General features: G+C 45.4%; 1 protein-coding gene and 1 pseudogene across 1 annotated transcript in view; one reads left to right on the top strand and one right to left on the bottom strand.

Moving 5' to 3' along the window:
* Positions 1-2050: 2050 nt before the first annotated feature.
* Positions 2051-27497, bottom strand: part of PRKCH (protein kinase C eta) — a 231508-nt gene continuing 206061 nt past the window's right edge. Inside the window, exons 11-14 of the mRNA XM_065940924.1 lie at positions 24689-24827; positions 23838-24026; positions 4723-4866; positions 2051-3332 (exon numbers count right to left, since the gene is read on the bottom strand). Of these exons, the coding sequence (XP_065796996.1) occupies positions 3186-3332; positions 4723-4866; positions 23838-24026; positions 24689-24827 (619 nt within the window). The 3' untranslated portion in view covers positions 2051-3185. The remainder of the gene's footprint in view (positions 3333-4722; positions 4867-23837; positions 24027-24688; positions 24828-27497) is intronic.
* Positions 25736-27497, top strand: part of LOC136172077 (large ribosomal subunit protein uL11-like) — a 37941-nt pseudogene continuing 36179 nt past the window's right edge.

Below are 27497 nucleotides of genomic sequence, written 5' to 3'. Positions count from 1 at the left end.
TGATAAAGGGTTCTACAGAACCGGATGAGTAATACCGGCCTGCCCAGCTGGCAGTTTATCCAGCGCTCACTGCTAAATCCAGTTTACACCCTTTTTATTGTGCTCAAAACCTCACAAAAGTGGGAACAATAAAATTGACCTTAATAGAGGAATTTTAACAATTTGGGCTAAAACTAGGGACTCAGGAGTTAAACTGCCTGACCTCAATCCTGAACCTACTGTTTCACTTGTGTGACTTCAGACAAATTACTTAATCACTCAATACCTCAGTTTCCCCATCTGTACAATGGAGATGAGACTGCCCGCCTCTTGGGGCACTGAATGAGTAAATTCACTGAAAAGTGTAACAGCACCTGTGCAATAAATGTTATCCATCAGTAAGTGAAAACTCCTTCTACAGTCAAAAGATAATCAACATGTCAGAGCAAATGCTCTATTTTCCTTTCAAACACTCAGGGCTGCATGGCTAATAGGGTAGCATGGAATAGTTTGGGAGAACAGGGACAAACGGGTGTGGGGATGAGGGAGAAGGGTGTTAAGGCCTGAAGACTTTTCAAGATTCCTTTTTGAAGAGGCGAGATGGTCTTGGGGGAGGGAAGTGGCAGTGTGACCTTGTCTTGACCTCCATGGTACCCACGGAGCTCAGCGGAATGAGCCGGCCTGGCAGACTAAGCACCCGCTGATCTGGCTTGTGGCCAGCCCGCCTCAGGAAGTGCAGGCCCGTGGCCTTGTGATCCTCAAGAGGGAAGTAAGGTTTAGGAGGACGGATGAAAGATATGAAACAGAGCTCCAACCCTAGGGTAGAAGACTCTCTGAGTTTTAGGTCAATATCCTGTACCTCCTCTCTCCTCACATAGAAAAGAGGGATGGGGCAGAAATGTTAGAAATCCTATACTGTCACGTCTGGCTGTCAGATAATCTAAGAGGTCTGCAGTTATCATAAAAGAATGGACTGAACCCAAATTAGGGTACCCAGGTGGCAGACTTGGGAATAGGTTGCCAAGAGGTAAGCTGCTGAGTCTAGAAGATAATGGGGTCCTTTGCAGGCCTGTGACAGTGGATTTTGTAAATGAGCACAGGAGGCCTGCTCTGTTCTTTGTGGTTCTTTACACTGTGAACGAGACGGAAGCTAGTCAGCCCCACAGAGCAAAAGGAGACAGTGAGCTGCAAAGTTGCTACAAAGGCCAAAGAGTCCTCGAGTCCCTTCCAGAAGTCTGTGGGATTAGAACATCCAAGATGTAGACTCCAGACTGGACTTACTCTTTACCAAGTCTGAAACCTTTGGGTAATCAACTAACTCAACTTCTCAGATCCTTTCTTGGTCTCGGGTACAAAATGCACCATGGTGCTCACACTGGACATAGTGGTAGAATGAGCAGCTTGCCTCACAGGGGTATTGTGACGACCTAATAAAATTACATGAGTGAGTATATCTAAGAATGGCTGAGAGTGAAATATAAAGGGAGGCTTCTAACTACTCTCTTCATTCAAAAGTCATTTTCCATCTTGGAATACAAAAAAGAACCTCCAACAGTGATGTCATTACTGCCCAGATACCCCTTGGCTCCTCTGTAATTCCCAGTCCAGTCTGTTTTTCTGGCCAGTCTTGTGTGAGCTACAGGTGATGTGTGTTCCTCCTAGGAGAGGTAGGTAAACACTCAGCGCTGCCTCCATTTCACCCTTCCCTTCCTATGGCAACCTTGGAATCTGCATAATCAGATGGCACAGTGAAGAGTAGGAAGGGGGCTGTTGAACTTGCTCTCACTGGATGAGAAATAAGCAATTACTGTGTCTAGCTACAAAGAGTTTGAGGATGAGTCTGTGGCAGTGAGGCTTAGACATCATTACCCTGACTCAGAATGAAAGTTGTGGTTACGAAGAGACAGGCCACATTCATTTAAGTGACATACACAATGGGATGTCAACCTTTGCTCTCAGGAAGTTGCTTTGAGTCAAAAGTTCTATCTGTTGTGCTCAAAGCTTATTTTAATTACATATCTCCTCTCCTAGTGGGGATGGGACAAATCCTTCTAGACAAGTAAAATCCCTTTTGTTACAAAATGCATTTATTTCAGCCAGATAAAATTCTCCAACTGCATACATGGGTACATATGATAAGGTCCTTCTTCGATACATGTCCTGCTTACAAGAGCCATTTCTAATTATTAAAACGCGTAACAAACATCTTTGTCTCTTAAAATATAATTTAAATAACTTGCTAAGGTATAAGCCATAAGTCTGGTCACGGACCTGATTGGAGAGTGGTACTCCAGTGATGAGACCAGAGCAATATCGGCACATTGCCTCGACGATGAGATTCCACCGGTCTGCTAGCTGCTGAGTTCATCTGCTGGTCAATGTGCCAAGTATGTGGATAGTTGCTGTTGGGGCAGCAAGCTGCCTTCTGTGAAAAAAGTTATGTGCAGACAAAGTATGATGTAGGCAACGTGGAGAGGCATTTCACAGAATGCACACACCTTTCGGGTAACTTAAGGATGAAAGCTTGGTGAGAGCAAATCTGTTTACACTGCTGGGTACTGTGGCACCATCTCACTGGGCACTCAATAAATATCTATGAAGTGAAAGGAAAGACAAGAATAAGCTGTAGCAGTTGCCTTGATGTCCAACTGTTGTCAAGACTGGGCTTTATGAGCTTTATGGACACTATTTCTTGTTCAGAGTAAGTCTTTCTATTTGGAAAGCCATCCTTTTCCTTCTCGTCAAGTGCTTCATGAGCATTTAGCGACTTCTTACAGACTGCCAGTATTCGGGGCTCATTGGCTTACAGAAGAGCTGGGAGTAGACCATACAACATCTAGGTTTGTCCCTTGAAGTAAGAATGCCTGAGTGACTTGGAAGTTCTAGGATCTGGTTTATTCTTCACACCTGTTCTTCTTTTGGCTCCTGTTAATATCCTGAACCTGAAGTAGCCATGGAAACTCAGAGCTGAGCAGTGTATTTCTTCATGAAATCTCATTTCAGTATCCACTATTTCTAGGACCCTGGCTCCCTCAGAACTTGAAGTGGTTGATCTCTTGATGTTCCGTCCTTCACAGAGTTCTCCACCTGTTCCCTGAAGGTAAGGGTCTTGTTTGAACATTGACACTGAGGAGTTCCCCACAGAGGAAATTCCTGGAAAAATCTCTCCTTTTGCTTCTCATACCATCTCTCCCATTCGCCGCAGGCTATGGATGCAACTCTGGAGAGACAAAGGAAAAGTTTCTAAACTCATCCTGGTTAATCATAGGAAGATGTCCCTCATCAATTGGAGTTAAAACCGGTTCTTCCTTTATGAAGTCAGGGTCAAAATTACTGACGTCTTCTCGGGATTTCTGTCAAAAAGGAAACAAGGAAAACTTCAGATTCTGTGCATGAGGCTTATTAATCTTCCGTGGGATTTAGCCCTTGCCAGTGAGTTCAGAGGACAGCCCTGCAACTCTCTCAGCAGCATTAATTCCAGTTATGACAATTGGTTAAACAGTGCTTTCTACTAATTCTACTGCATTGTGTATTATTAGGGCATTTGTAACCACCAATTCACTAGCCTCATAAAAATCTTGCTGAGCAGACCAGTCTTGGGCTGGGAAGCTAAGGAATTAACTTGCTCACCTGACCCAGCCAGCTGGTTCACCCTGTCCATTTCTTGGAAGTACCACTTCACAGCAGGCCATACAGGGGCCCACAAGACAACAGAGGTTGTGTAAATTCACACTATGTGCTTGAAGAGATTTTCCTGAAAGACTTCTTGGAAATTCTGAGTTCAGGGAACAAATGCCTCTCACTTCACTCACCAGCAGATTCATTCTGCTCTGTTGGCAAAACTTCCCCTCCTCCCAGAGGGGCTGGCAGGGGGATGCCCATGAAAGGAAGTGGTTTTATGCTCTGGGTGTTTGGTGTCTCAACCTAGCAGGCTGTTACAGATTAAGCCAATGACATACGGAAACGTGTATTTTACATCTCTATAAACTAATGCTGGAGAGATCATTTTTACCATTGTGAGATCTCTTACTTCTCTTCCTGGAGTCAACGATATTTCTCTCTGAGCATCCTTGTCCCCCTAACTTGTGATGTACTGGAAGCCCAGCTTCTCTGCCTTCCCATTGTGGTTCTTTTGACTCACCTATGAGAAACAGTTTAGCTCTCAGTCTAAGAGCTGGACCCTTCAGGAATGCCGCCCTACTTAGCTTCCTCCCTTGGGGAAGCACCCATGGTACTCCCAGTGTTTCCTAGACAAAAAGGACTAGGCCTCTCTTGCCCTGAGCCCTGTGCTGCAGGGGCTGTCACAGAGCTGAGCTCTCCAAGCCAGGGAGCCAGGCTGAGGGCCCTGACGAGCATTTCACATCCTCTCTACTTTCCTGGGGGCTTGGGAAAGGCTCCCTGACTGAGGAGCATAAGGAAATCAGCTAGAACAATGAATTTCTCAACCAAACTTTTTTGGGGAAACCTGGAAAGTTTCAAGGCCTCTTCAACTCCAGGAAATTTTAACTTGAGAGGATGGGGCCAAGGCAAGCAAGAGGTAAACACTTTTTGAGACATAACCCCTGGCACACCAAGAGCTGTTGCCTTGGGGGCAAGGAGGAGTCCTGGATGAGGCTGCCCTGTAAAGCATCTGGCTGAACTTCTGGTCTGGTCATCCCCTGGTGGACCATCTAGCTGCTCAAGTGGAACACTGAGACAGTTTAAGAAAGAAGAAGGTCTACTCAGGTGGTCTCGGACACTTACGATTCTGGGTCGGAAAGGTGGTTCTACTTGGCGATGGTTCAGCTGGGCCCAGTCGATTTCCTTAAAGAAAGGGTGTCTCAAGATGGCATGCTCACCGCCTTGACTTGGGCTGCCCAAGCGCATGGTGGGGTTCTTGGTCATGAACTGAGAGGGGGAGAAAGACAGTCAATCATACAATCACACACAGTAAGGCTGTCACAAGACAGTAGGCATCAACCCTGCCAGAGGAGATGATGTGAGGCTTCATGGCTGATCTTGCTTAACCAGCTGCATTTTCCATCACAGGCGGCACAACCACTATGAATCATCCAGTCAAGGCGCAGTTGCTCGTGTGTATTTCTGGCCTTCCCCACTTCCATTTCAGACGTGGCAACCAAAATAAAACCGAAGGGCCCAGTTTTCTTTCCTGTAAATACCATGTATTTTTTTTTCTCCCCTTTAAAGAAAAGAAACTCTCTATAAAACAGTGTGCCTTTCTCCAGCACTGCAGTTGAGGACAGCCGGCAGCTTATGAATGGGGCTACTTTTCAGAACAGCTGTGCCATTTTTCTGAGCGACCTGACCAGCCGGCCAGGATTCCCGCTCTCTGACAAGACCACGGAGAGAAGAGAGAGAGTCATTATTCTGACGCTCCGGGTGAAGGAGCCGCAGGGTGAGAAACTTAAAGTTCTGTGTTCGGGCTCCAGGAAAAACAAAGTTGGACACTTTTATTTATGCAACAAAGATATTATAGTTTTGACTGAAGAGTTTTTCCTTCGAGATGCTCCCTTCTCTCCTGCTCTTCCATTTTGAAATGTTTCATGACTGAGACTCTTGCCACATAGACCAAAATTGGAACACATTGCCACACATTTAAGGACTGTGTGTGTGTATCCATCCTCTGTGTTTACATATCAATTGGGCAACTTTTTGGCAACTGACCTCCTATCAAGATGTTTTGGGCCAACTCTCCTTTCATGAAGTGGTCAATACAGGCATTCTGATCATTTCCTGACCAAAGACCAGTACAGGATAACTCACTCTTCATGGCAGGATGTCATTTCTAATTTTAAAGACATACTCTTCCATAATCAAAAGAAAATGACCTTTGATAAAAACTTTTCAAAAATTTAAATCAAGTTATCTTTAAATGAATTTATAACAGCCCCCACCCCCCAAACACCCCTTTCCAAGTCTGACTTAAGAACACAAGGCAAAAGTAATGAGCAGAAGCTGATACTTCTTTGGAGTGGAATTTACCCAGTACATTTGAAAAGATCTTGAAGGTGCACATAAGAAAGGGTGGGGTTGGGAGATGACCAACCCTGCCATGTCACAGGTGTCCAAAGCTGCCAAACCTCCTGGGTTGCTTCAGGTGAATGTGATCAGGTGGAAGGAGGAGGCTGCCAAGGTCCCTAAGCAAATTGACAGGAGAGACCTCATAAAATGCTACAAAAGCTTCAAACAAGAGCTAGTAAAAAATGATGGAGTTTAATGGTTTCTCCTCTTTCCAAGAGACGGGGAATCAAAGGCCTGGTGGTGCTGAATTTGGAGGTGGAACTCTAAAGTAAAAGCAGCTTTGAGAGCTACTGAGCAGTGAGCGCTCCGGGCATGCGGGGTGATCAGCAGACTTATAGGAAATGTCCCATAAACAACTCCATTCTGGAAGAGCTAGGCGCTCGCGCTGTGTGGGCTCTGCCTAGATTAAGTGTATGCATCTTAGGAAGACAGGGGAAAATACACTGAAGAAACGAGTCAACTCCCTTCTTAGGAAAGTCAATGGGATACAATCCCTGAAGGAGTAGCTGTGTCTGTTCTAAAAGCTAATTAACAAAAGACAATGCTGCAAAAAACTCAAGCTACAAGGGCAGCAGAACAGACCCAGATGGCTTGTGGGAAACTCCCAGGCCTGCCAACGGTGTGAGCAGAGACACCTCGTGAATGTGTGGGTACAACTTGTTCTTCTGGGCAAGAGGAACAGTGTGGGGCTCTTGCTGCCAGGGTGGCAGAAACCCCTGTGTCTGAACGCCTTTGCCCATTCTTCCCTGCCCCGGCAGAGAAGCCAAGCTTCCAAGGGGCACTGTGGAAAGGCACTGACCAAAGAAAAGCAGACCAAGCCGTGGCTGTTCTCCTCTACAGACTTCATCCCTGCGAACAGGGTCAGGCAGAATGACCCTTTCCACTAGCTTACTTAGAATTCTGATAATGTTCTTTCGAATGACCAGGCAGTTTTGTGTTAACTTTGAATATCTTGAGCTTTTTTTTTTGAGCTGCCATCCTCCATGTAGAAGAAAAAAAAGTTCAGTTTATTAAAGTTGCAGGTGTCTATGCAAGGCAGTGAACTAGGCCCCATGGTGGGGGGTGGTATAGGAGGTGCACAGATGATGAGGATAGTATCTCCCCATGAAGGAGCTGATCAAGAGAAGCTGGCAGAGGCAAGCATGCTTTAACTAACACAGCTGGATAAAAGGAAGACATAGTCAAGTGCAACAGAAGCTTTGGAGAGAGCCTTGGCCACTAGCACACTAGCATTGGGGAGCTGGTGAAGAGAAGGCAGGCAGTGGCCTCACGGAAGAGGGGACATTTGATGACACGAGGTGGATAGAATTACCACATGCCTGAGAATGCAGACTGGCATGGCTGCAGGCAAGCACCCGCCACGTTGGGTGTTCGGGCTGGCATGAAAGGACAGCTAAGGAACCGCGGGGGAGCCAGCAAGACCTGTCTACAGCGTATTTGACGTGAAGGATGAGAGGTGCCCTTGATCTAGGAGATGACTCTAGACACAACATGACGGCTAAATCCCTAGTAGAGAGGGAAGAGATACATGGGGGTGACTAGTTAGGAGACTGAGATCACTGCCAAGAAAACATACGTTTGGAAACTAGAATCTCTCGTTAGTGAGAGGAAAGGCAGGGAGCAAGCCCTGGCGGGCTTTTGGAAGAAGAATGAACAGACTCCACACTGCCTGGAGCTGGGGGGCAGAGAGAGGAGGGCGGCCAGGTCCCAGGGTCCTCTCTGGCTGCTGAGTGATGGAAATGGGTGACAGAAGAGGAACCAATTAAGGCTGGGAGTACTGGTGTTAGTAGAAGTAGAAATAGTAGCAGCGATGACTTTTGTCAGAGGAATGAAGACATAATAAACATCTACCATTCTATCATTTCTCAAGACCTTACAGATCTGGGAAGTTGGTGAGCTCAGCTTTGCATCTGAGATGTGCAGACATCCACCAGGAGGAGCCTGACCAGGGTGAGAAGTCTGATTCCCAGGGATGATGACGACATTTGGTAAGATAGAGCTGAGGCTGGGAGGGAGGCTGGCGTGCTGGGAAGGCAGATGTGGAGGCAGACAGAAGAGAACCGAGGGCAGCCCCAGGCCGCAGACATTTTATTTGGCCCACGAAGAGTGTTTTAAAATAATTTTAATGACTTGTCAAAGTAGTAGCAAACGTCACATCACATGAAAGTCAAGTTTTCCAAATTCTCTTGGGAGATGGAATATTCTGGAACGCTGGGCCTGTACTACTTCCTGGTGAAAATGACCTGAACTGAGCATGGCTGCCTCCTTGGCTAGCACATGTGACCCCCGGTCCCGGCACGCCTCACGGCCTCACACCTGGCTCCACGCTCCCTGGCCTCCACATATGCCTGTGCTGGCTCCCAGCCTTGGCACAGGGTGAGAAGAAGAGCTCATGAGACAGTCAGAGGAGGACAGAGATCGTGGAACATAAACTAGGAGGGGGACCATTCCGGGGAGGAGCAGGGGAGTGATCTGTGCTGCTGAGGGAGCAGAAGGCCAGTTGGAGGCGGGGCGGGGTTATAGGTCCTCTATGACTAAGCCCCACCCCCTAGCAAAGATGCAGAGATGGGAGGTTCAGGGAACACTGAACATCAGTCCCAGGCCTGGAATCTTTCTTGGCACACATCAGTGGAGGGGGCTGGGGGCAGAGGGGGTTCGCAGCCCTAGGCCAGGCCCAGGACTCGCCTTAAACACCATGTTCCTGCTGCTGTGATGGTACCATCCCGTTGCAGAAAACTTTCTCTATTTGCTTATGTCCCTACTGGGACCCGAAGCCAAACAAGTTAACAACCACGGTGTTCAGAGGCATCACTCATCCATGTCTAAGGTCATACTTAAAACTTGCCTCACCTCAACTGACCTTCTTCTCCCTGACTGTGGTCTCAAAAGGGGAAGAGGGCCCAGGAGGAAAATAAAGTGACTCCATGAAAGATTTTGGATACATTTACTAAAGGAAGCAGACTATTTGCTAGGTTCAATGAAAGCATTTTATAAGCTGCAAAGAGTGAGGAGTCCAGGGTGGAAAATCTGATTCCACCTCAAGTGTAAGTCTCCAGCTAACTGGAGATCAGGGGCAAGAAAGTGTGGACACCTCTTGTATTCCCCTTTCTCCTGAGGCCCTCATGAACGTGGAAAGAGGGTCCTAAAGCACTCAAAGCACACCTGCCCAGAGAATGAGAAGCAACAGTTCCTTCCAGGCTGCAGAGAAGGCAGGAGCACAGTGGGAAGCAGTCAGCCAGGTGCCCCGCCTGAGGAAACACAAGTGCTATGGGCCAGGTCGGTGGAGGAAACACGAGTGCTATGGCCTCGAAGCCTCCTGCCAGGCCAGGGATGGGTACATAAAGGATGTGAGAGCTCCTCTGATGTGCAGGGCCCAGAGGGGAAGTGGTTCCGCTCCTCAGCTTCATTACTGTGTTTGGATGCCAGTTCTTCCATGAGCTGTATGACCCTGGACAAGTGTATTAACTTCCCTGGACTTTAGACTCCTCAACTATAAAATAGAGTTTTTTAAAATTTCCTCATATTACAATGAGTAAATGAATGTAAAATACCAGCACAGAGCAAGCCCTTAATCAATGCTAGTGAGGTTCAGCAAGTATCTGGTTAAAGCACTCGGAGGGCCATCCCATTCTACCTAAATGCAGGAGCATGGACTGAAACGCCTCTCAGAGAGGAACGTCCGAGCTGAGCCTTGGCCTCAAGGTTTATCTGGCGCGCTCTCTCTGCTATTCTACTTTGTAGCCAGGAAAAGGGCACAAGATCTGTTTCTGCCTTCACAGTCCCAGACTCCAACAGGGGGGTGGTAATGATGGTCTCAGGAAAAACAGCAAAGATTTCTTTGCTCATTTTCTTTGAGGAAAGCAATTGCTTTTCTGACAGCAAAGATTTCTAAAGACAATCTGAAAACAATAATACAGACGATACTCAGGTTTTAACGTGCAGTTATATCTGCTTTAACAATAGAAGGGAAGTGTTGAATGCACAGTGAAGAGAGCACTGGAACACCTTCTTGTAAATCTGAGATCAGACAGTACCTGTCATGTCTTGTGGGCTCTGCTACACCTGAGGTGGCTGTGGTTTTGAGTTGTCAGATGTTCCAGAGGATAGAGTTCAAACTCACCCTGTGTAACAATGCATCTAGAGATAGGATCCAAATGTACTTTGAAACTCATTCAAATGTACGCAATGATTGAAAGTATTTTTTCTTTCGGAAACTGATTTCATAGGAAGAAGACTAGTTATATAAACAGAGTGATTAATAAGATTTTCTTTCAGGAGAGAAAGAACACTGTATTTCCTACTTAACAGATGGATTTGGCTGTTGAGCAAACAAAATGACCTCCTCCTTCCATTCAACTTCAGACCAAAGGTCACAGAGTTAGCAGTTAGTGTTAGGAAGCTAAGAGGGCATGCCACAGGACATCCCCATCAGTATTCCAGGGAAAGACTCCTAGTCAGGAAGAATGAATTTCATGGCTCTACAGAGAGTCCTGAGGCAGGACAGCAGAGAAAGAATACAGCACAGAGAACAGAATATGGTCCATGGCCATGAAGGCTCTCCCTGCATGGAAGGCAGATAAAATGCATGCTGGTATAGGTTGCAGCCACCGGGGTCTTTGTGTTTTGTCACAGGTAGAATATGACGTCATTATAAAGACTAGTCAGTCACCTTTTTCTCTTACTCTGATTCCAGCAGGCTGTGGTGTTAGGGCACAGACCCGAGAACCACCTGTGCCAGCACAGGGCCATGGTAAGAGGGATGAGGTTGGGCACCGAGTCAGGGATGGGGCGGCATGGGAGGAAATGCAAATTAGGAAACTGAGAAACAAACAATATTGGGCAGAAGATCTAAATAGACATTTCTCCAATGAAGACATACAGATGGCCAAGAGGCACATGAAAAGATGCTCAACGTCACTAATCATCAGAGAAATACAAACCAAACTACAGTGAAGTATCACCTCACACCAGTCAGAATAGCCATCATCAAAAAATCTTCAGTAAATGCTGGAGAGGATGTGGAGAAAAGGGAACCCTCCTACACTGTTGGTGGGAGTAGACATTGGTACAACCATTATGGAGAACAGTATGGAGGTTCCTTAAAAAAATAAAAATAGAGCTACGATATGATCCAGCAATCCCACTCCTGGGTGTGTATCTGGAGAAAACCCTAATTTGAGAAGGTACCTGCAGCCCAGTGTTCACTGCAGCTCGGTTTACAATAGCCAGGACATGGACGCAACCTTAATGTCCATCAACAGAAGAATGGATAAGGAAGATATGGCACATATATACAATGGGGTATTACTCAGCCATAAAAACAATGAAATAATGGCCATTTACAGCAACATGGATAGACCTAGAGATTGTCATACTGCGTGAAGTCAGACAAATATCATATTGCTTATATGTGGAATCTAAAAAAATGGTACAAATGAACCTTTTTACAAAGAAACAGAGTCACAAATGCAGAAAACAAACTTAAGATTACTGGGGCGGAGGGAAGGAGAGAGGGATTAATTGGGAGGTTGGGACTGACATATACACTCTACTATATATAAAACAGGTAACTAGTAAGGTTTGAACCCTGTCTATGGTTGGAATTCAGCAGGCTGTTCCTGGGCATATACTTAATTCTTTATCAATGCTCTTAACACTTCGCCTTGTTGATGTTTTACACTCATTATAGCTTCCTCTGGAACCCAAGCTATCTCAGTAGCTTCACTATAGTTATGTTACACTGTTGGTTAATAAAAAAAAAGGTAAAGGTCAGAAGTGAGTCTCAGAGAAGGAAGCCCAAGGTCGGGCATTTGTGCCAATGCCAATGTTGTTGGCCAAGATGGTTTTATTCCTGGCAAACCAGTCCCAGGCAGCTCTGACTGATGGGGAGGGTCTCATTGCTCTCCAGTAACTCCCAAATGTTAAAGGAAAGGGAAGCTCTCCTGACAGCTATGATCCTCTAAATACAGCTACTGAGAGGGAGCAAGTGTTGAAGAAGGACCCTCCAGAGGCATACTACACAAAGTCTTCATTTCCTCTTGATGAAACCCAGTCCAACACCCTTCTTTATTCTGGATACACATTGTCTTGGGGTATTCAAACCAAACCTAACCATCACCTGCTAAAAAGGAAGTCTGTGTGATAACTGGAAGTGACAAATTAAAGAAAACAAAGTGTGCTACTTCTGTTCATTAGACTTTTTTCCAACTCTATCTCTTGGGACCCACAGACATCCGTCAGCAAACCTCTACATAGAAAAGATTCCTATGCTCATTTTATAAAATCTGACATTTTTATCCTGTTTGAGATATGAAGATTAAAGAGTCATGTGATGTTAATACTTCATTAAAAAAAAATCCTTCATACTGCTAGCCACAGATAAAATGTAAGTTTTCTAAGAACAGAGGTCCTAAGAATCTAAAATGGGGGAAGGACGTTGAGAACAGTAACTTTAATAACATGCCAAAAATGAAGTCTCTAGGATATCAGCATTTTTCTGTCTTCTGCTTATACCAGCCTGGTCTGTCTGTCAGAAGTAAGACATTATAATGTCTTACTTATAATGTCTATAAGTCTTATAATGTCAGTTTCAGTAAGAAGCCCAAAGCTCCATTTCCTCCTAAGGGAACTCCAGTCCTGGCCACGGGCAAGCACTGCCAGGCTGCATGTTAACCATCCTCTTTTTAAAGGATCTTTTGGTAACTGACTTCTGGATTCTCCCCGTAACAGTATTTGAAAAATCGGCTGTAATGATGGAGGGCTGGATCCCCTGCAAGACCCTGGCCCCAGGCTTCCCTCTGCTTCCTCGGCCTCCCCCTGGCTGACCACCTTTGGCTACTGCCTCAAGCACTCCAACCTCTGCCAGGAGGGGAGCAGGAAGTGCCGAGGAACATGCTCAGTGCCACTGCGGTTAACTGCCTGGTGACAGGTGTGGGACACACTCAGCGCTAAAAGAGGATCCCCGATTTCTTGTGGTTCCCTCTCTGTACACAGAGGTGAGCGAGACTCCTGCAGACAACACACGGAGGAATGAAATCTGATAGGTGTGATGACAGATAAGCCCACACGCAAACATACACTTTACTTTCTGTAAAGCTCAGAAGCGAGAGCACGCTATAATCTCCTTCTGAGGCCAAGTTTACAGTGCTTCCTGAACTGACAAAGGTGACTCAGGAGAACGCACCAAACTCCTTTCAGCACTTGTTTAACCTGGCCACCTGTGTGAGCAGGAGGAAAGGGCGTTGACTCAGCTGAGTCAGCACTGGTGCCTCGTGATCTCTCACCGGAGATGAAGGAGCACAAAGGAACGCTCTCCTCAGGGAGGCCTTCGCCTTCCTAAGCTCTGGGGACTCAGGAGGACTGACCCCGCCAAGCCTCTCTGGAGCTGATGAAGCCAAAGTTCAGCACAACTGCCGAAGCTCTAAGCAAACCATGTATTTTCTTCTGTGTCATGATTATTAGCATTTTGGGATGAAACTCAGTGACATGGTAGCCAACAGAGAATGTGTTTATACCCAAACCAAGTAAAAAAAAAATTTTTTTAAATCATCTTTAAGGTCAGCAATCTAGAAAGTCTCCATCTGTTCTTCCATAAGATTTCGTATCTTTATCTTTTCTCTGCTACCTTCTGTGGATGTTGCCAGTTTTTATATAACTGTTTTTTGAGAGCAGGGATAGGATAGTTTTGCTTCTGGAACATGCATTTAACATAAACCTTCACCGAGATGAGACAGGAGAGACAAAAGGGCAAGAGAGAAAAATAGTCTTCTCTATTGGAGTGGAAACTGTGGTTATTTTTAGTTGTCGGGATCACTGCTTAATGACTTGGGATTTTTTTATTTCTCACGTAGAAAATTGGGCCAAAAACTCTGTACTCCACGTCCCCTCCCCCGCTGACTCTCCGCTCCAGGGGGAGTGTTCTCACCGGCAGGTTCTCAGCCCTCTCTCCATGTTTATGTGCACTTTGGGGGAGACTCTTGAGTTTTTGGTGTAAGGCTATCCAATCCTGTGGTGGGGGTAAAGATGATGAATGGCAGAGTGAGGGAAGGAAAGGAATACGGGCTTAGGGGCTATGTTGGGTGAGATGTTGGAGCCCACCCTGTTCAGCCCCTCCCTCACCGTGACAGACAGACAGGAACACCCCTCACCCTGAACTGAGGGGACTCACGTTAGTACACCATACAAAGCCCCCGGGTCATGAACATCTATGACGCTATGGTGTTACATAAATGCGTATCCACACAGATTCTACAGACATGGGATAATAATAATACCTTCTATTTTAAAGTAAGAAGGCATTTAGAAAGCATTTCCTTCTGAAGGGGAAAATAAAAAGGGCAGGAAAATATCCAGAAGACGCCAATTCCAGCAATGCTGCTGACCTTATGCTCCAAAGACAAGACTGTCGGGAAATCTCAGGAAGCCAAGTAGGGATGACCCACCACACTGAGACAGTGGTGAGAGCGGATGTGAGGGGCTGGCTCAGCGATCCTGGCCCTTCCTGCCTCTCCTGTGGGGAAGGGCAGACCCGGCAAAAAAGGGTCACACACAGAGATAAGAGGAGCAGCGTGGGCACGGCTCACCAACGGTGCTCTCATTCTCTGTGTGGTATTTGTTACAAATTCTTCTTTGGGGTGCCCCCAGGTACTCAACTTGGGACTGGGAGAGATAAATTAGGAGTTTGGGATTAACAGATACATACTATATAAAGTGGATAAAAAATAAGGACCTACTGTATAGCACAGGGAACTATATTCAATATCTTATAATAATCTATAACAGAAAATATGGAAAATAATATATATATTATGTACACTACATATATATATATATATCTGAGTCATTTGGCTGTACATCTGAAACACAGCATTGTAACTCAACTATACTTCAATTTAAAAGAAGCATAAGAAAAAAATTTTAATTAAAAAAAAAAGTCTCCTGGGAAAACATAAATACAGCTCTCTCCAAAATAAAAAGCTAACACAGCCTCATGTACAATTAAGCACTTAATAATCTTGATGATGTTGGTGGATGTTCAAAGAGAGGATGAAGATAATGACAGCTCTCAGCATGCTGTGAAATTACTACTCATAATTTAACAATACTAATAACTTCTCCTGCATTGTGCCTACCACTTTGAAAATGCTTTCATGGTGCCACCCCATTTGAAGTGGGTACCACAGGTGTTGTCATCACTGCATTAAGGAATAAAGACTGGGTAGCAGTGGCAAGTAGAGGTCTTGCGACCCTCAGACTAGTGTGTGTTCTTTCCATTCTATTATGTGAGGTTGCTTCACCTGCCAACCAGGGATTTAGACAAACTGTTTTTATACACCCTCCATCTCTGAAATCCTGTGTTTAAGTTTCTAATGGTCACCAAGCTCCATGACAAATGATTACAATCCAGAAGAGTATGCATGACTTCCTGACAGTTTGGGGATTATGACACCCAGTGGAGTCAACATTAGGAACTCTTTTTTTTTAAATTTGAAATACACTTGATTTACAATGTTATATTAGTTTCAGGTGTACATCACAGTGATTAAAATGTTTATAGATTGTATTCCATTTATAGTTAATATAAAACATTGGCTATATTCCCTGTGGTTGTACAATATACTCTTGTAGCTTATATATATTTTATACACAGTAGCTTGTACCTCTTAATCCCCTACCCTTGTCTTGCCACCTCCCCTGTTCCCTCTCCCACAGGTAACCACTAGTTTGTTCGCTACATCTGTGAGTCTGCTGCTTTTTGGTTATATTCGCTAGTTTGTTGTATTTTTTAGGTTCCACATATAGGTGATAGCCTACAATATTTGTCCTTTAACTTATTTCCCTAAGCATGATACCCTCCAGGTTCATAACATTAGGAACTTTTGAAGTCAGTAAGCCCCCAGAATCACAGATGGTTACAAAATCCTTGGAAAAGGCCCGAAGTCCATATTTTTAAAGGAAGCAGGGTATCTTACCTTGATCTGGAATTGCAAAACAAGAAAGTTCGTTCAGAGTCCTTAAAAATGTCTCAACCTACCTAGCTCCTAACAGATGCATTTCCCAAGCCCTAGGTTCCTGGCCAAGGACTAGCACTGAACCTGGCTAGCACTACTCAGAAGTTACCGTGAGCATCAGTTTCTGAGGAAAGCACGCTGCAAAAACATTAGCCTATCTCACCACATGTAAAACTAGCAGATGGGCTTCAGAAGGCGATGTTCACACAACCCGAAGTCATTCTTCCTCAACCTCCTCACCGAAGCGTCTCCCACTGTCACCCCTTCAACACCGGTGTCCCCAAGCCCCCCTCTTACTCTCCACCCTCTCCCCAGTCCACGTCTGCTCCCCTGTTCTCAACACCATGCTATAGTGGTCATCTGCTGCCTCTCTCCTGAGCTCCAGACCCACGTGACCAACTGCAAGGAACAGAGCACTTTCCGAATGCCTCCTGGACCCCTCAGAGGCCCCATGTCATCTTTCCCAGCCTCATCCCCCCCTGTCACACTAACGGTAGAACTGGTGACTGCACTTCTTTGGACACACATGCTCCACTCCCCTCCGGGTACTTATGCAAGTTAGTTCCTCTGTCTAGACTACCCTCCCCCCACCCCCGTCAACCCTACTGAACCCTTGTTTGTTTCTCAACGCCCAGCCGAGAAGCTGCTGCTTCCTCTGCCTTGTCCTTATGTCGCTTCCCCGTCCTTGACCCCAGAGAGAGCTTTGATCGTTCCTCCTTGGCAGCCAGCTAACTATCCGTTTACGTGTTCTCATTCCTACGAGGCTGTGAGCAACAGAAGAGGCTGTGTCTTTTCAGCTTTGCTTCCCGGCACTTCGCACAAGGCCAAGCCAAGGGAAGACATCTGACAAGTATTTGCTGGTGGAATGAGACAGGGATCCTGATTCCCTCGTGTATCAGTTTCTCCTACGGTCCCAGGCTCATCTCAGGTCAATAGAGAAAGACTCAAATGCACAATCTTTAAATAACACTAACATTCTTATCATAAACGGTATATCTTACTTTGTGGAAAGTTAGATGGTTGGCAGATTCATGCTCTGTGAGGATTAAGTACATGGCACCCTGGAAGCTTCCTCCAGTGGCTCATGTTTCTAGGACAGTTGGAAAGAATCATATCAGGGAGTTATTTGGGTGCTAAACATGTGGGGCTCTAAAGGCAAAGGATACTTATTAATGGAAAGGAGAATAAAAATGGGGAGTGGCCAGGTGTAGGCTAACTCAGAACCCTGGACTGGGAGTCAGAAAAAATTGGATTCTGATCCCAGGGTATTTCCCCCTCACTGTGGTATAATATATAGAACACAATATTTACCTTCTTAGCCATTTTTAAGTGTACAGTTTAGTGGGATTAAGTATATTCACATTGTTGTACAACCATCACCACCATCCATCTACAGAAATTTTTCATTTTCCCAAGCTGAAATTTTTCATCCCTTAAACCCTAACTCCCTACCAACCCCTCTGCCAGCTCCTGGCAACTACCATTTTGCTCTTGTCTCTATGAATTTGACTACTCTAGGGTTCTCATGTAAGTGGAGGTCCCTTTGTATTTGCTTTATTTCGTTAAACATAATGCATTCAAAGTTCATCCATGTTGTAACAAGTGTCAAAATTTCCTTCCTTGCTAACGGTGACTAATCCATTGTATGCATATAACATATTTTGTTTATCCATTCACCTGCTGATGGACACTTGGGTTGCTTCCACTTTTTCCTATTGTTTAGTTGCTCAGTCATGTCTAACTCTTTGTGACCCCATGGATGCAGCACACCAGGCTTCCCTGTCCTTCACTATCTCCCAGAGTTTGCTCAAACTCATGTCCATTGAGTCAGTGATACCCTCCAACCATCTCATCCTCTCTCACCCTCTTCTCCTCTTGCCCTCAATCTTTCCCAGCATTAGGTCTTGTTCAGTGAGTTGGCACTTCGCATCAGGGGCCCAAAGTATTGGAATTTCAGCTTCAGTCCTTCCAATGAATATTCAGGGTTGATTTCCTTTAGGACTGACTGGTTTGATCTTGCTATCCAAGGGACTCTCGAGTCTTTCCCAACACCACAGTTCAAAAGCATCAATTCTTTGACGCTCAACCTTTTTATAGTCCAACTCTCACATCCATACATTACTACTGGAAAAACCATAGCTTTGACTATATGGATCTTTGTCAGTAAACTGATATCTCTGCTTTTTAATATGCTGCCTAGGTTTGTTTTTCTTCCAAGGAGCAAGCATCTTTTAATTTCATGGCTTCAGTCACCATCTTGCAGTGATTTTAGAGCCCAAGAAAATAAAATCTGCAAGTGTTTCCACTTTCTCCCCATCTGGTTGCCATGAAGTCATGGGACCAGATGCCATGATCTCCGTCTTTCTGAATGTTGAGTTTTAAGCCAACCTTTTCACTCTCCTCTTTCACCTTCATCAAAGGCTCTTTAGATTCTCTTCACTTTCTGCCATACGGGTGGTGTCATCTGCGTATCTGAGGTTAATGATATTTCTCCTGGCAATCTTGATTCCAGCTTGTGCTTCATCCAGCCCAGCATGTCACGTGATGTGCTCTGCATGTAAGTTAAATAAGCAGGGTGACAATATACAGCCTTGATGTACTCCTTTCTCAATTTTGAACCAGTCTGTTGTTTCATATCTGGTTCTGTTATTTCTTGACCTACATACAGATTTCTCAGGAGGCAGGTAAGGTGGTCTGGTATTCCCATCTCTTTTAAGAGTTTTCTTGTTTGTTGTGATCCACGCAATCTAAGACTTTAGCCTAGTCAATGAGGCAGAAGTAATTTTTTTTTTAATTCCCATGGTTTTTCTATGATCCAGTGGATGTTGGCAATTTGATCTCTGGTTCCTCTTTTCTAAACCCAGCTTGTACAACTGGAAGTTCTTGGTTCATGTACTATTGAAGCCTAGCTTGAAGGATTTTGAGAATAATCTTGCTAGCATGTGAAATGAGCACAATTCTACCTTTTAGATTTTGTGAATAATGATGTGAACTAGCCTACCAGGCTCCTCCGTTCATGGGAGGAGGCAAGAATACTGGAGTGGGTTACCATTTCCTTCTCCAGGGGATCTTCCCGACCCAGGGATCAAACCTAGGTCTCCCGCATTGGAGGCAGACGCTTTAACCTCTGAGCCACCAGGGAAGCCCCAGTGATGTGAACACTGATGTACAAATATGTTTAAGCCCCTGCTTCCAATTCTCTGGGATATACAGAAATGGAATTGCTAGGTTGTATGGTACTTCTAAGTTTGATTTTCTGAGAAACTGCCTGCCATACCACTTTCCACAGTGCCTGCACAATTTTACATTCCCGTGAGAGCTACACAAGGGTTCTAATTTGTTTGGTTGTTTTAAGTAATGTGCTGAATGGCCTTTGATGAGTCACAATTTCTCTGGACCTCAAGTTTCCTCATCTATTAAATGAGGGAATTGGAATGGATAATCTTTTAGGTTTCTTCTAGAAAAACAACAACAACAACATTATATTGGTCTAATTAAATCAAGTTGCAATTAGAGTCAGAAAGCAGTTTGAATGGTTTGTGAGGCATGACTTGCTACCTTAAACCCTCTTCCTAATACAATAAGTAGAAGCATACTTTTTCAGAGAAAAGGGCCAAGAGTCTAAAAATGCAAAAATGCACCCCAGTCTCATTGATGACATTGGCATCTGCTTCCTGAGCATCTAGTCTATGCTCAGCACTGTTCCAAGTATCCCCCTCGCATCATCTCCGATCCCGAGGGTACAGATGAGGAAAACCGAGGCATGGCAGAATCACACTGTGTGCCCAAGTTCCCACAGCCAGCAGGTGAAAGAGCCAACATCTGCCCTTGGACAGCTCTGGTCTGCAGGCCAGTTCCTCACCACCGGGCGCTGACACTTCCCTCCTGGGTGCTGATACTTCCCTCCTGGGTGCTTCTCCCCACGTCTTGAGAGCTCTTCGCTGTTTTCTTCCTTTTCTTTGATCACACTTCTGTTTAAATATCTCAGCCCTCTGCCAAGAACAGCTGAATTTCCTCAGCTACAGCATTTAAGCTTTTTATTTTTAGGCCTGGGGGCTGAAATGTACAAAGCTGTCTCCGAAATCCTCTCGGTGAATATGTTTTAGTAATTTTCTCTGACATCTTTTCCAGTGTTTTTCAGAAAATTGCTCTTAAGGTACACTCCTTGAGGGAGGAAGAACCAGAATGCTTACCATGTTCCTGCGTGGCTTACGTGTACGAATTCACTGAATCTGGGGAGTAACCCTGTGACATGGATTTTATTACTTCAATTTACAGATCTTTTGAGCAAGGACACAGATTCAGAGAGGTTTGTTAGCTTGCCAAGGTCACTCAGCCAGAGCGTAGCAGAGCTGGGTGATAAGCCTGCCATGGACTGAAACCCAGGCTTCCTCGTACAGAAAGATGCCCGACAGAGGACACAGAGAGCCAGTAAGAAAGTCAGTGCTTGGCCAGTGACACAGCGTCATCCCCTGCACTGCTGGCATTAGAAAGGGGCCAAAATAAAGAGAAGCCAAGAGGTTCACAGCTTCCCAGAAGCGAGTCTGCAGGGAGAAGGAACAACTCAGTCCCCCTGAAGAGCAAAGTCTCGTGAGGCACCGGAGGCTGTTTTCTCCCAGAACCAAGATTGTGGAGGCAGGATGCTCCTGGATAACATATATACTAGTTACCAGCAATGTTTCTATAGATATCAAAGATATAAAGTAACTGAGGGAGGGATAAGTCAGGGATTAACATACACACACTACATATATAAAATAAACAACAAGGACCTACTGTATAGCATAGGGAGCTCTACTCAATACTCTGTAATAACCTATATGGGAAAAGGACCTGAAAAATAGTGAACATATGTATAATAGACTCACTTTGCTGTACACTTGAAACACAGCATTGTAAATCAACTATACACTAATAAAACTTAAAAAAAAGTAATTGGATCTATCTGGTTAAATATAGATCATCTTAACAGTTCCATGTGAATCTTAACCTTGCTTAGTAGCTACTCTAGGTTGTATAGGAATTGGGCTAAAAGGGGTGAAACCTGTGTCTCAGATTTAGTGGGGAAGAGTTCTCTTAAGAGGATTCTAAATGCTAAAAAGAGGTTGAGGACTTGTAAAAAAAAATTAAGAGGAGCAGATGTGGTGATGGTCAACTCAAATGCTGATATGGTCTCTAAAGATTTCTCCCGAACTTGGATTCAAAAGGTATTAAGTGTTTATCAGAGAAAGACTGAACTGGACTGTTAATCCTTAAATAGGGAACATTAAAGTTTCTTGAAGCACAGACTGACTTTTGTTTCCTACCCTGGAGAAGGACATGGCAACCCATTCCGGTGATCTTGCCTGGAGAATCCAGGGACAGCAGAGCCTGGTGGGCTGCCGTCTTTGGGGTTGGACACGACTGAAATGACTTAGCAGCAGCAGCAGCTTCATGGTACCAAGCAAAATAACTTTTATACACTAAGGCCAACAATGCATATTTCCTTATGGCATGAACTAGCATTTTCATTTGAATTATATAACTCTGAGGTCTTTGTTTTAAATAGTAAAAAAAAGCTAAATCAGCTATGGTAATTGGACTAAATTGGACTAAATATGTGCATCATGAAAAACCATTAGTACTGTGATGGTGGTCACTGCAGGCCACAGGGGATTAGCATGCCTTGGGAGTCAGAAGGACCCCAACTCTAGACCACAGGACTGGGAGAGCAATAATTCAAAATTAAGCCCAACTCTGCAGCACAATTTGTTGTGTTATCATAGATTAGGTCATCATAGGTAGCTAGGGCCAGCTGAGGTGAGTACATTTTCCTTCCAAGGGTTGAGAAATTTTAAGGCATAAATCTATAAAGACAAGCCCTTCTCCCTGATTTTTTATTAATGAAAAATTATAAAAGCCACATTCTCCTTAGTCTAAATTTTCTACTAAATATACAAATAAATTTTTCTTATGAAAACAGGGTAGATAGAAGACATTGGATAGAATCCCAAAGCACTTCACTTTTATTTCTATGTGCAATTAAAGCTTCTTCAATATTAGGAGAGCAGTGGTGGCTGAACTTGAGAATCGAGTAATAAATTACGATTCACTTGGGCAATATTTGCCTGAGAAGGATTTCTGTGATCATTTCCTGAGAAGTCTCCACTTCTGAAGTGGAGACTTCTCAGGAACAACCATTCTATCGGCCCCAGGACAGAGTAATCTGTAAACAACATGTCCTTAAAGTGACACTAATTATATGACTGGAGATTTCCAGAGAGACAAGTCTCTCACCAACAAAGCTAGTATTTCCCAAATCTAGTTTTTTTTATCTCCAATCACTGGAAGTGATATAATTTGAACAAAGTAATTTTTGTTCATAGATACTACCCATAGATACTACCCCAGAGAGAATGGATTGTTCTGATATTCCCCTATTTGAAGAATATTCATCTTTATTCTCTCTGTGCATATACTGGGAAATAATACCTGATTTCCTAATAGGGTATTGACCCAAATTATGTTATTCTCTCATTACATGTTAACTTTTTTATAACTTTATATTTTACTGGTATATTCAGGGTCTATAGGATATATAAGACTGTAAGGACAACAGGTGATATCATATACCTGGTAATAAACAAAATGAAAAAATTAGTTATTATTCTGTACATTAAACAGGTCCTAGAATCAGAAGGTTATTGGCATATGGCAGGGCCCCTGATCAAAGCCCTAGAAGAATTTCTCCTTCCTGTTGGCTGTTCCTTCTTAATTTTTTTGTGGTTTTTTTCATCTATTTCTTTCTAAAGCTTTTTGTTTTATATTGGAGAACATTGAGTAACAATGTTGTGGTAGATTCAGGTGGACAGTAAAGGGATTCAGCTGTCCACATAGATGCAGCCATTCTCCCCCAAACTCCCTTCCCATCCAGGCTGCCACATAACATTTAACAAAGTTCCCTGTGTTACACAGCAGGATCTTGTTGGTTTATCCATTGTGTATATTACTGTGACTTTCTTATTTTCAACATAAAAGCATCAAATCCACGTTACTTCCACACTTGAAAATAAGGCTTCCATCACATTGCCTTAAATGCACAAAAGAAAGACTTTTTCTACATGATATTCCACACTGCGCCTAAATTGTGGGCCTGGCACCTGACTTACACAAGGACAAGATGGAAGCAAATGAGATCTTGCCCAAATCTGAAAAACCTCTCTTCTCTACCAGCACCACTGGAAAGGCCCCTTCATCCTGCTCCTTGGATGCTGCCGACAGAAACACAATCAGTACAGAAACAACTGTTAGCGCCATTTACATGACCCAACAGCCTTATTCGTCCTGACTGGACGAAATAGGAGCATCACTTCACCTACACTGAAGCCACAAGTGGTAGAAATAATTTGATATTTGGCCAACAGTGCTATCAATGACTATTACGTGTGCTCAGTTGCTCAGTCATCTCAGACTCTTTGCAACTGTATCCCACCAGGATCCTCTGTCCTTGGGATTTTCCTGCCAAGAATACTGGAGTGGGTTGCCATTTCCTCCTCCAGGGGATCTTCTTGACTCAGGGATCAAACCCGCATCTCTTGTGTCTCCTGCATTGGCAGGCAGATTCTTTACCACTAGCGTCACCTGGGCAGTTGGCTCCAAAATAACTATTGCATAAGAGGACAAAAAAGCCTGAGAAAACTCTGGTTCTTTGATTCTATAGATTAAAACACACATTTCAGTTAGAGCTGGTAGGTTGTATCAAAAAACAAACAAACTTCAAACCCAAACAGCACACACAGCATGCTAGTTTATAACAGTTGGAAAGCTGGCTGAGTATGTCACACTTACAGATTTCAGGATCCCTGTGGCGTCTTCATGCAGCCATGTGGGGTAGACCACTTCATCATTCAGTATGGCCTCAAAGAGGTCATCCTCGTTCTCTGCCTCGAAGGGCGCGTGGCCACACAGCATCTCATAAAGCAGCACGCCCATAGCCCACCAGTCCACCGCGGGCCCGTAGAGCATCTCCTGGAGGATCTGTGCAAAGGGGTGACATGAGAGGAGCTCTGTGCATCTAGTGAACAAACGCACCCTTAATGACTACAGAAAATGAAGGATTAGGAGCTGAAGTAAAGCAAGGGAATTTCCTGCACTGGCATGCATGTTTCAGTCCATCTCTAGATTGGGGTCTATTTTCCTGGGGTCAAATCAGAGGCCTTCTCATCCCGGTGGTCAAACATCTATGATCTACTTAGGCCAAAGTAATAGTACACGCCGATCCAAACCAGAAAGCGCTTTGAGACTACATCTGTGGAGGAGGAGGAGGTGGGCTCACTCACTCTTATGGGGGCAATTCAAGAGCTTGTGGTTATTTCTACTAAATGGGGCCAGGATTAAAGCTCTGCGTAGAGACAAAGAAGAAAATTAAATGGGCCAGGTGTAGAGTGCACTTTGTCCTCACTAAGGGCTAAACCCTGAAGCAACTGCAAAGTTTACAAAACTCTTTTGGACTTGAATTTGTACTGGGAGGAACCGAGGACAGTTTCAGTCATCATTGACCCAAGGAGCCAGAGAGGAGTCTGGAGGTGTCAGCTTTCAACGCCGCCCACAAGCTGCAGCGTCTGCTAGGTCTTGCCTTTCGGATGGGGCTGCTGGGGAGTCTGGATTCCCAAAGCCGCTTAAGCAGTGAGCACACTCACCTCCGGAGCAATATAGTCGGGCGTGCCGCAGAAGGTGGCCGTGGTGACCCCATTGCAGATCCCCTCCTTGCACATCCCAAAGTCTGCCAGTTTGCAGTGGCCCTCGTGGTCCAACAGTACGTTGTCCAGTTTCAGATCTCTGCAAGAAACACAGAGCAGCAAATATGGGAGGGCAGCCGGGCCCCAAACCACCTACCTGGCTGAGCTGGGTCATGAGATGCGGGGTCACACAGTCGGGAGAGCTTTCTGCACCCACCCTTTAAAGGGGACACACTTGTTTGTGTTATCTGGATAAGAGATTGAGATCTGCTCTGGAAATCTGCCTCATGGTCCTGGATGCTGGTTCCATCTGAATGGGCTAACCATGCATCAAAACACAGGCTGCCCATTGAAAACTGACAATGTGACTGCCAGGCTTCCCACTGACCTTCTATCCAGGAGACATCCACCCACCCTACACCCTGTTCTGTGGCATCTCTCTCTGCCCACTGGCCTGTGCTCGGTGAAGTCCTAGAGCACATGGCCGCTGCGTAGCACACACTGGGATAGGCATCAAGGGCAAGATGATCCTTCTCCCCAAGGAACGCACTGTGTGTTTCGGAGACAGATATTCACTCGACTGTCCGCTCCACGGAGGAGGCATCAGATGCATCTGGTTCACACTGTGCCTAGCACAGTGCACTCAATAAATCTTTGTTCAAAGTATATACACATAGATGTGTGTGTGTGTGTGTGTGTGTGTAGACACATAAATATGTGTGTATACATACACACATACATTGGGGGAAAGAGAATGATGGGGAGGGAGATAGAACCAACTATTGTGTAATATAAGTGGCATGAGAGAAGTAGGAACCATGTGCTGTAAGAGAAAGACAAGAAGGAACAATTAATTCCTATTAGTGGCAGGACAGAGGGACAGTTCCACAGTAGAGGCAGGAATTGAGCTGGGTCTTACAGCATGAGTCAGTCTCCTAGGTGGGGAAGCGGTATGAGACGGTCACTGTGGGCAGGTGGACAGGGCCAGCGCACAGAGCAAGCGCAGAGATGCAGGTGAGCTCAGGAACCCCATGTGGCCTAGGAGGACTCACAAGGAAACACTGAGGCCATCACAATGCCAGGGCTAGAAAGCAGAGCTAGGTCCACACTGTGAACGGCCCTGCATACCACACTAAGGAGTTCTGATACTTAGATATTAGGCAAACGTGATCCACTGAAACTCTCTAAGTTTTCCAGCTGATGAAAAAAGATCAGCTAGAGGGGAGCTGAGAGAGTCGAGGGAAGAGATGTTAAGACCTGAACCAGGACGGTGACAGATGGAATGGAAAGTAAGGGTCAGTCAGCAGTGTTTTAGTGAAAACATTATCAGGATTAAGGCCTGATGACCACTTAAAAGTAGATGAGGAGCAGCAGTAGAACTGATGACTACTGGGTTTCTGCCTTAGATTCAGTGGGTTAGTGAGGACATTAATTACCAGGGAAAAGCAAAACAGGAGTGAGAACAGGGTTTGTTTGGGTATAGCCCAGATACATAGAAACCTCAGATATTACAGTGAGTGCAGGGTAAAGGCACTCCCCCTCCCTCCCCTAACCCAGAGGAGCAGAATCCAATCACTGGAAGTGAGTTTCCAGCAGCAGAACTGCTTGGTGAAAGGTATCGATGGAGGTAGGAACGTGGGTCAAATGTCAATAAAACTGTCTGCAAATGAAAGGCAGTGCTCCTAAACACCCCCTCCCCGACATAGGCTTCTGGCACCAACTGTCTCCCATTGCCCACACATACCAGGCATCATAACAGAGGGAAGCTGGCACCACAGCAAGCTGGGAAAGAGTCCCACACACCTACATCCCATTGTCTGTCTCTCAGTCTAGCCTTGGGGAGGATCAGGGGAGCAGCCCTGCCTACAGGGCGACAATCTCTATCCTTTGATTTTTCAAGGAAAGATGTGCTCAGAGGCAACCACACTGGCTTAGCAGTGAAGGAGGCTGCCCAGCCAGCAGCAATGCTAGACCACCACCCTGACCTGGAGGTCTGCAGTGGACTGCCAGGTGGGAAGCTACAGTAGCCGCGGCCTCCTGGGGCTATGCTATGGGGAGTGACAGTGGCCCCTCACTGGGCATCTCCACAGTGGGGGCTGCTGACTGCTGCTCTGGGTCTTTGCATCCCCAGGGGGCTGTGTCGGGGTATTCATGGCTCTGTTTTCCCATATCTTCCCATCTCCACTCTGACAATAAAGGCCTGTTGGGCTGCTTGGCCCGAGGAGAGAGGCTGGTCTCTGTCCAGCCCGGGATCACGTTGCCACTCCAGGGAGGCAGGTGATGACAGAACTGGCAAGACTGGTTTCCACACTGGGCCCAGTGAGTTGATGCGGCTGGACCACGTGGGACCTGCAGACAGGGGTCACTGGAAGCCACCCAGGAAGGAGAACCAAGTCCCGTTTTCCAGGAATCCCCGGAGAAGCAAGACGAGAGCAGCAGCGCTTTCTCAGGCCAGCCTCCACTCTGCGCTCATGCTCCAGGAGTCTCCTGGGTGACTGGTGGAGAAATGCTGGGTGCCTGTGCAGCCACTTCAGCAACACGAGGCTCCTCCACCTCTAAACCAGACTCGGCCCCGGCCCCCCAATCAGCCTCCTGCCCCTTTCCCTGGGCAGAATCCCACGTCCCACACAAGCTTTCAGTGGGCTCTGGTCTGTGGAAACCGTGTCCTCCTCCACTGCCCTCTCAACACACACACAGTATGAGCAAGATTTATTAGCCCGCATGAAGGCAGGATCCCAGAAGAACAGGTGTGTGTGTTGTTGGGGGGCGG

Source organism: Muntiacus reevesi, chromosome 7 (assembly GCF_963930625.1).
Source record: "Muntiacus reevesi chromosome 7, mMunRee1.1, whole genome shotgun sequence".
Classification (NCBI taxonomy): domain Eukaryota; kingdom Metazoa; phylum Chordata; class Mammalia; order Artiodactyla; family Cervidae; genus Muntiacus; species Muntiacus reevesi.
This window is presented reverse-complemented; position numbering and strand designations above follow the sequence as displayed.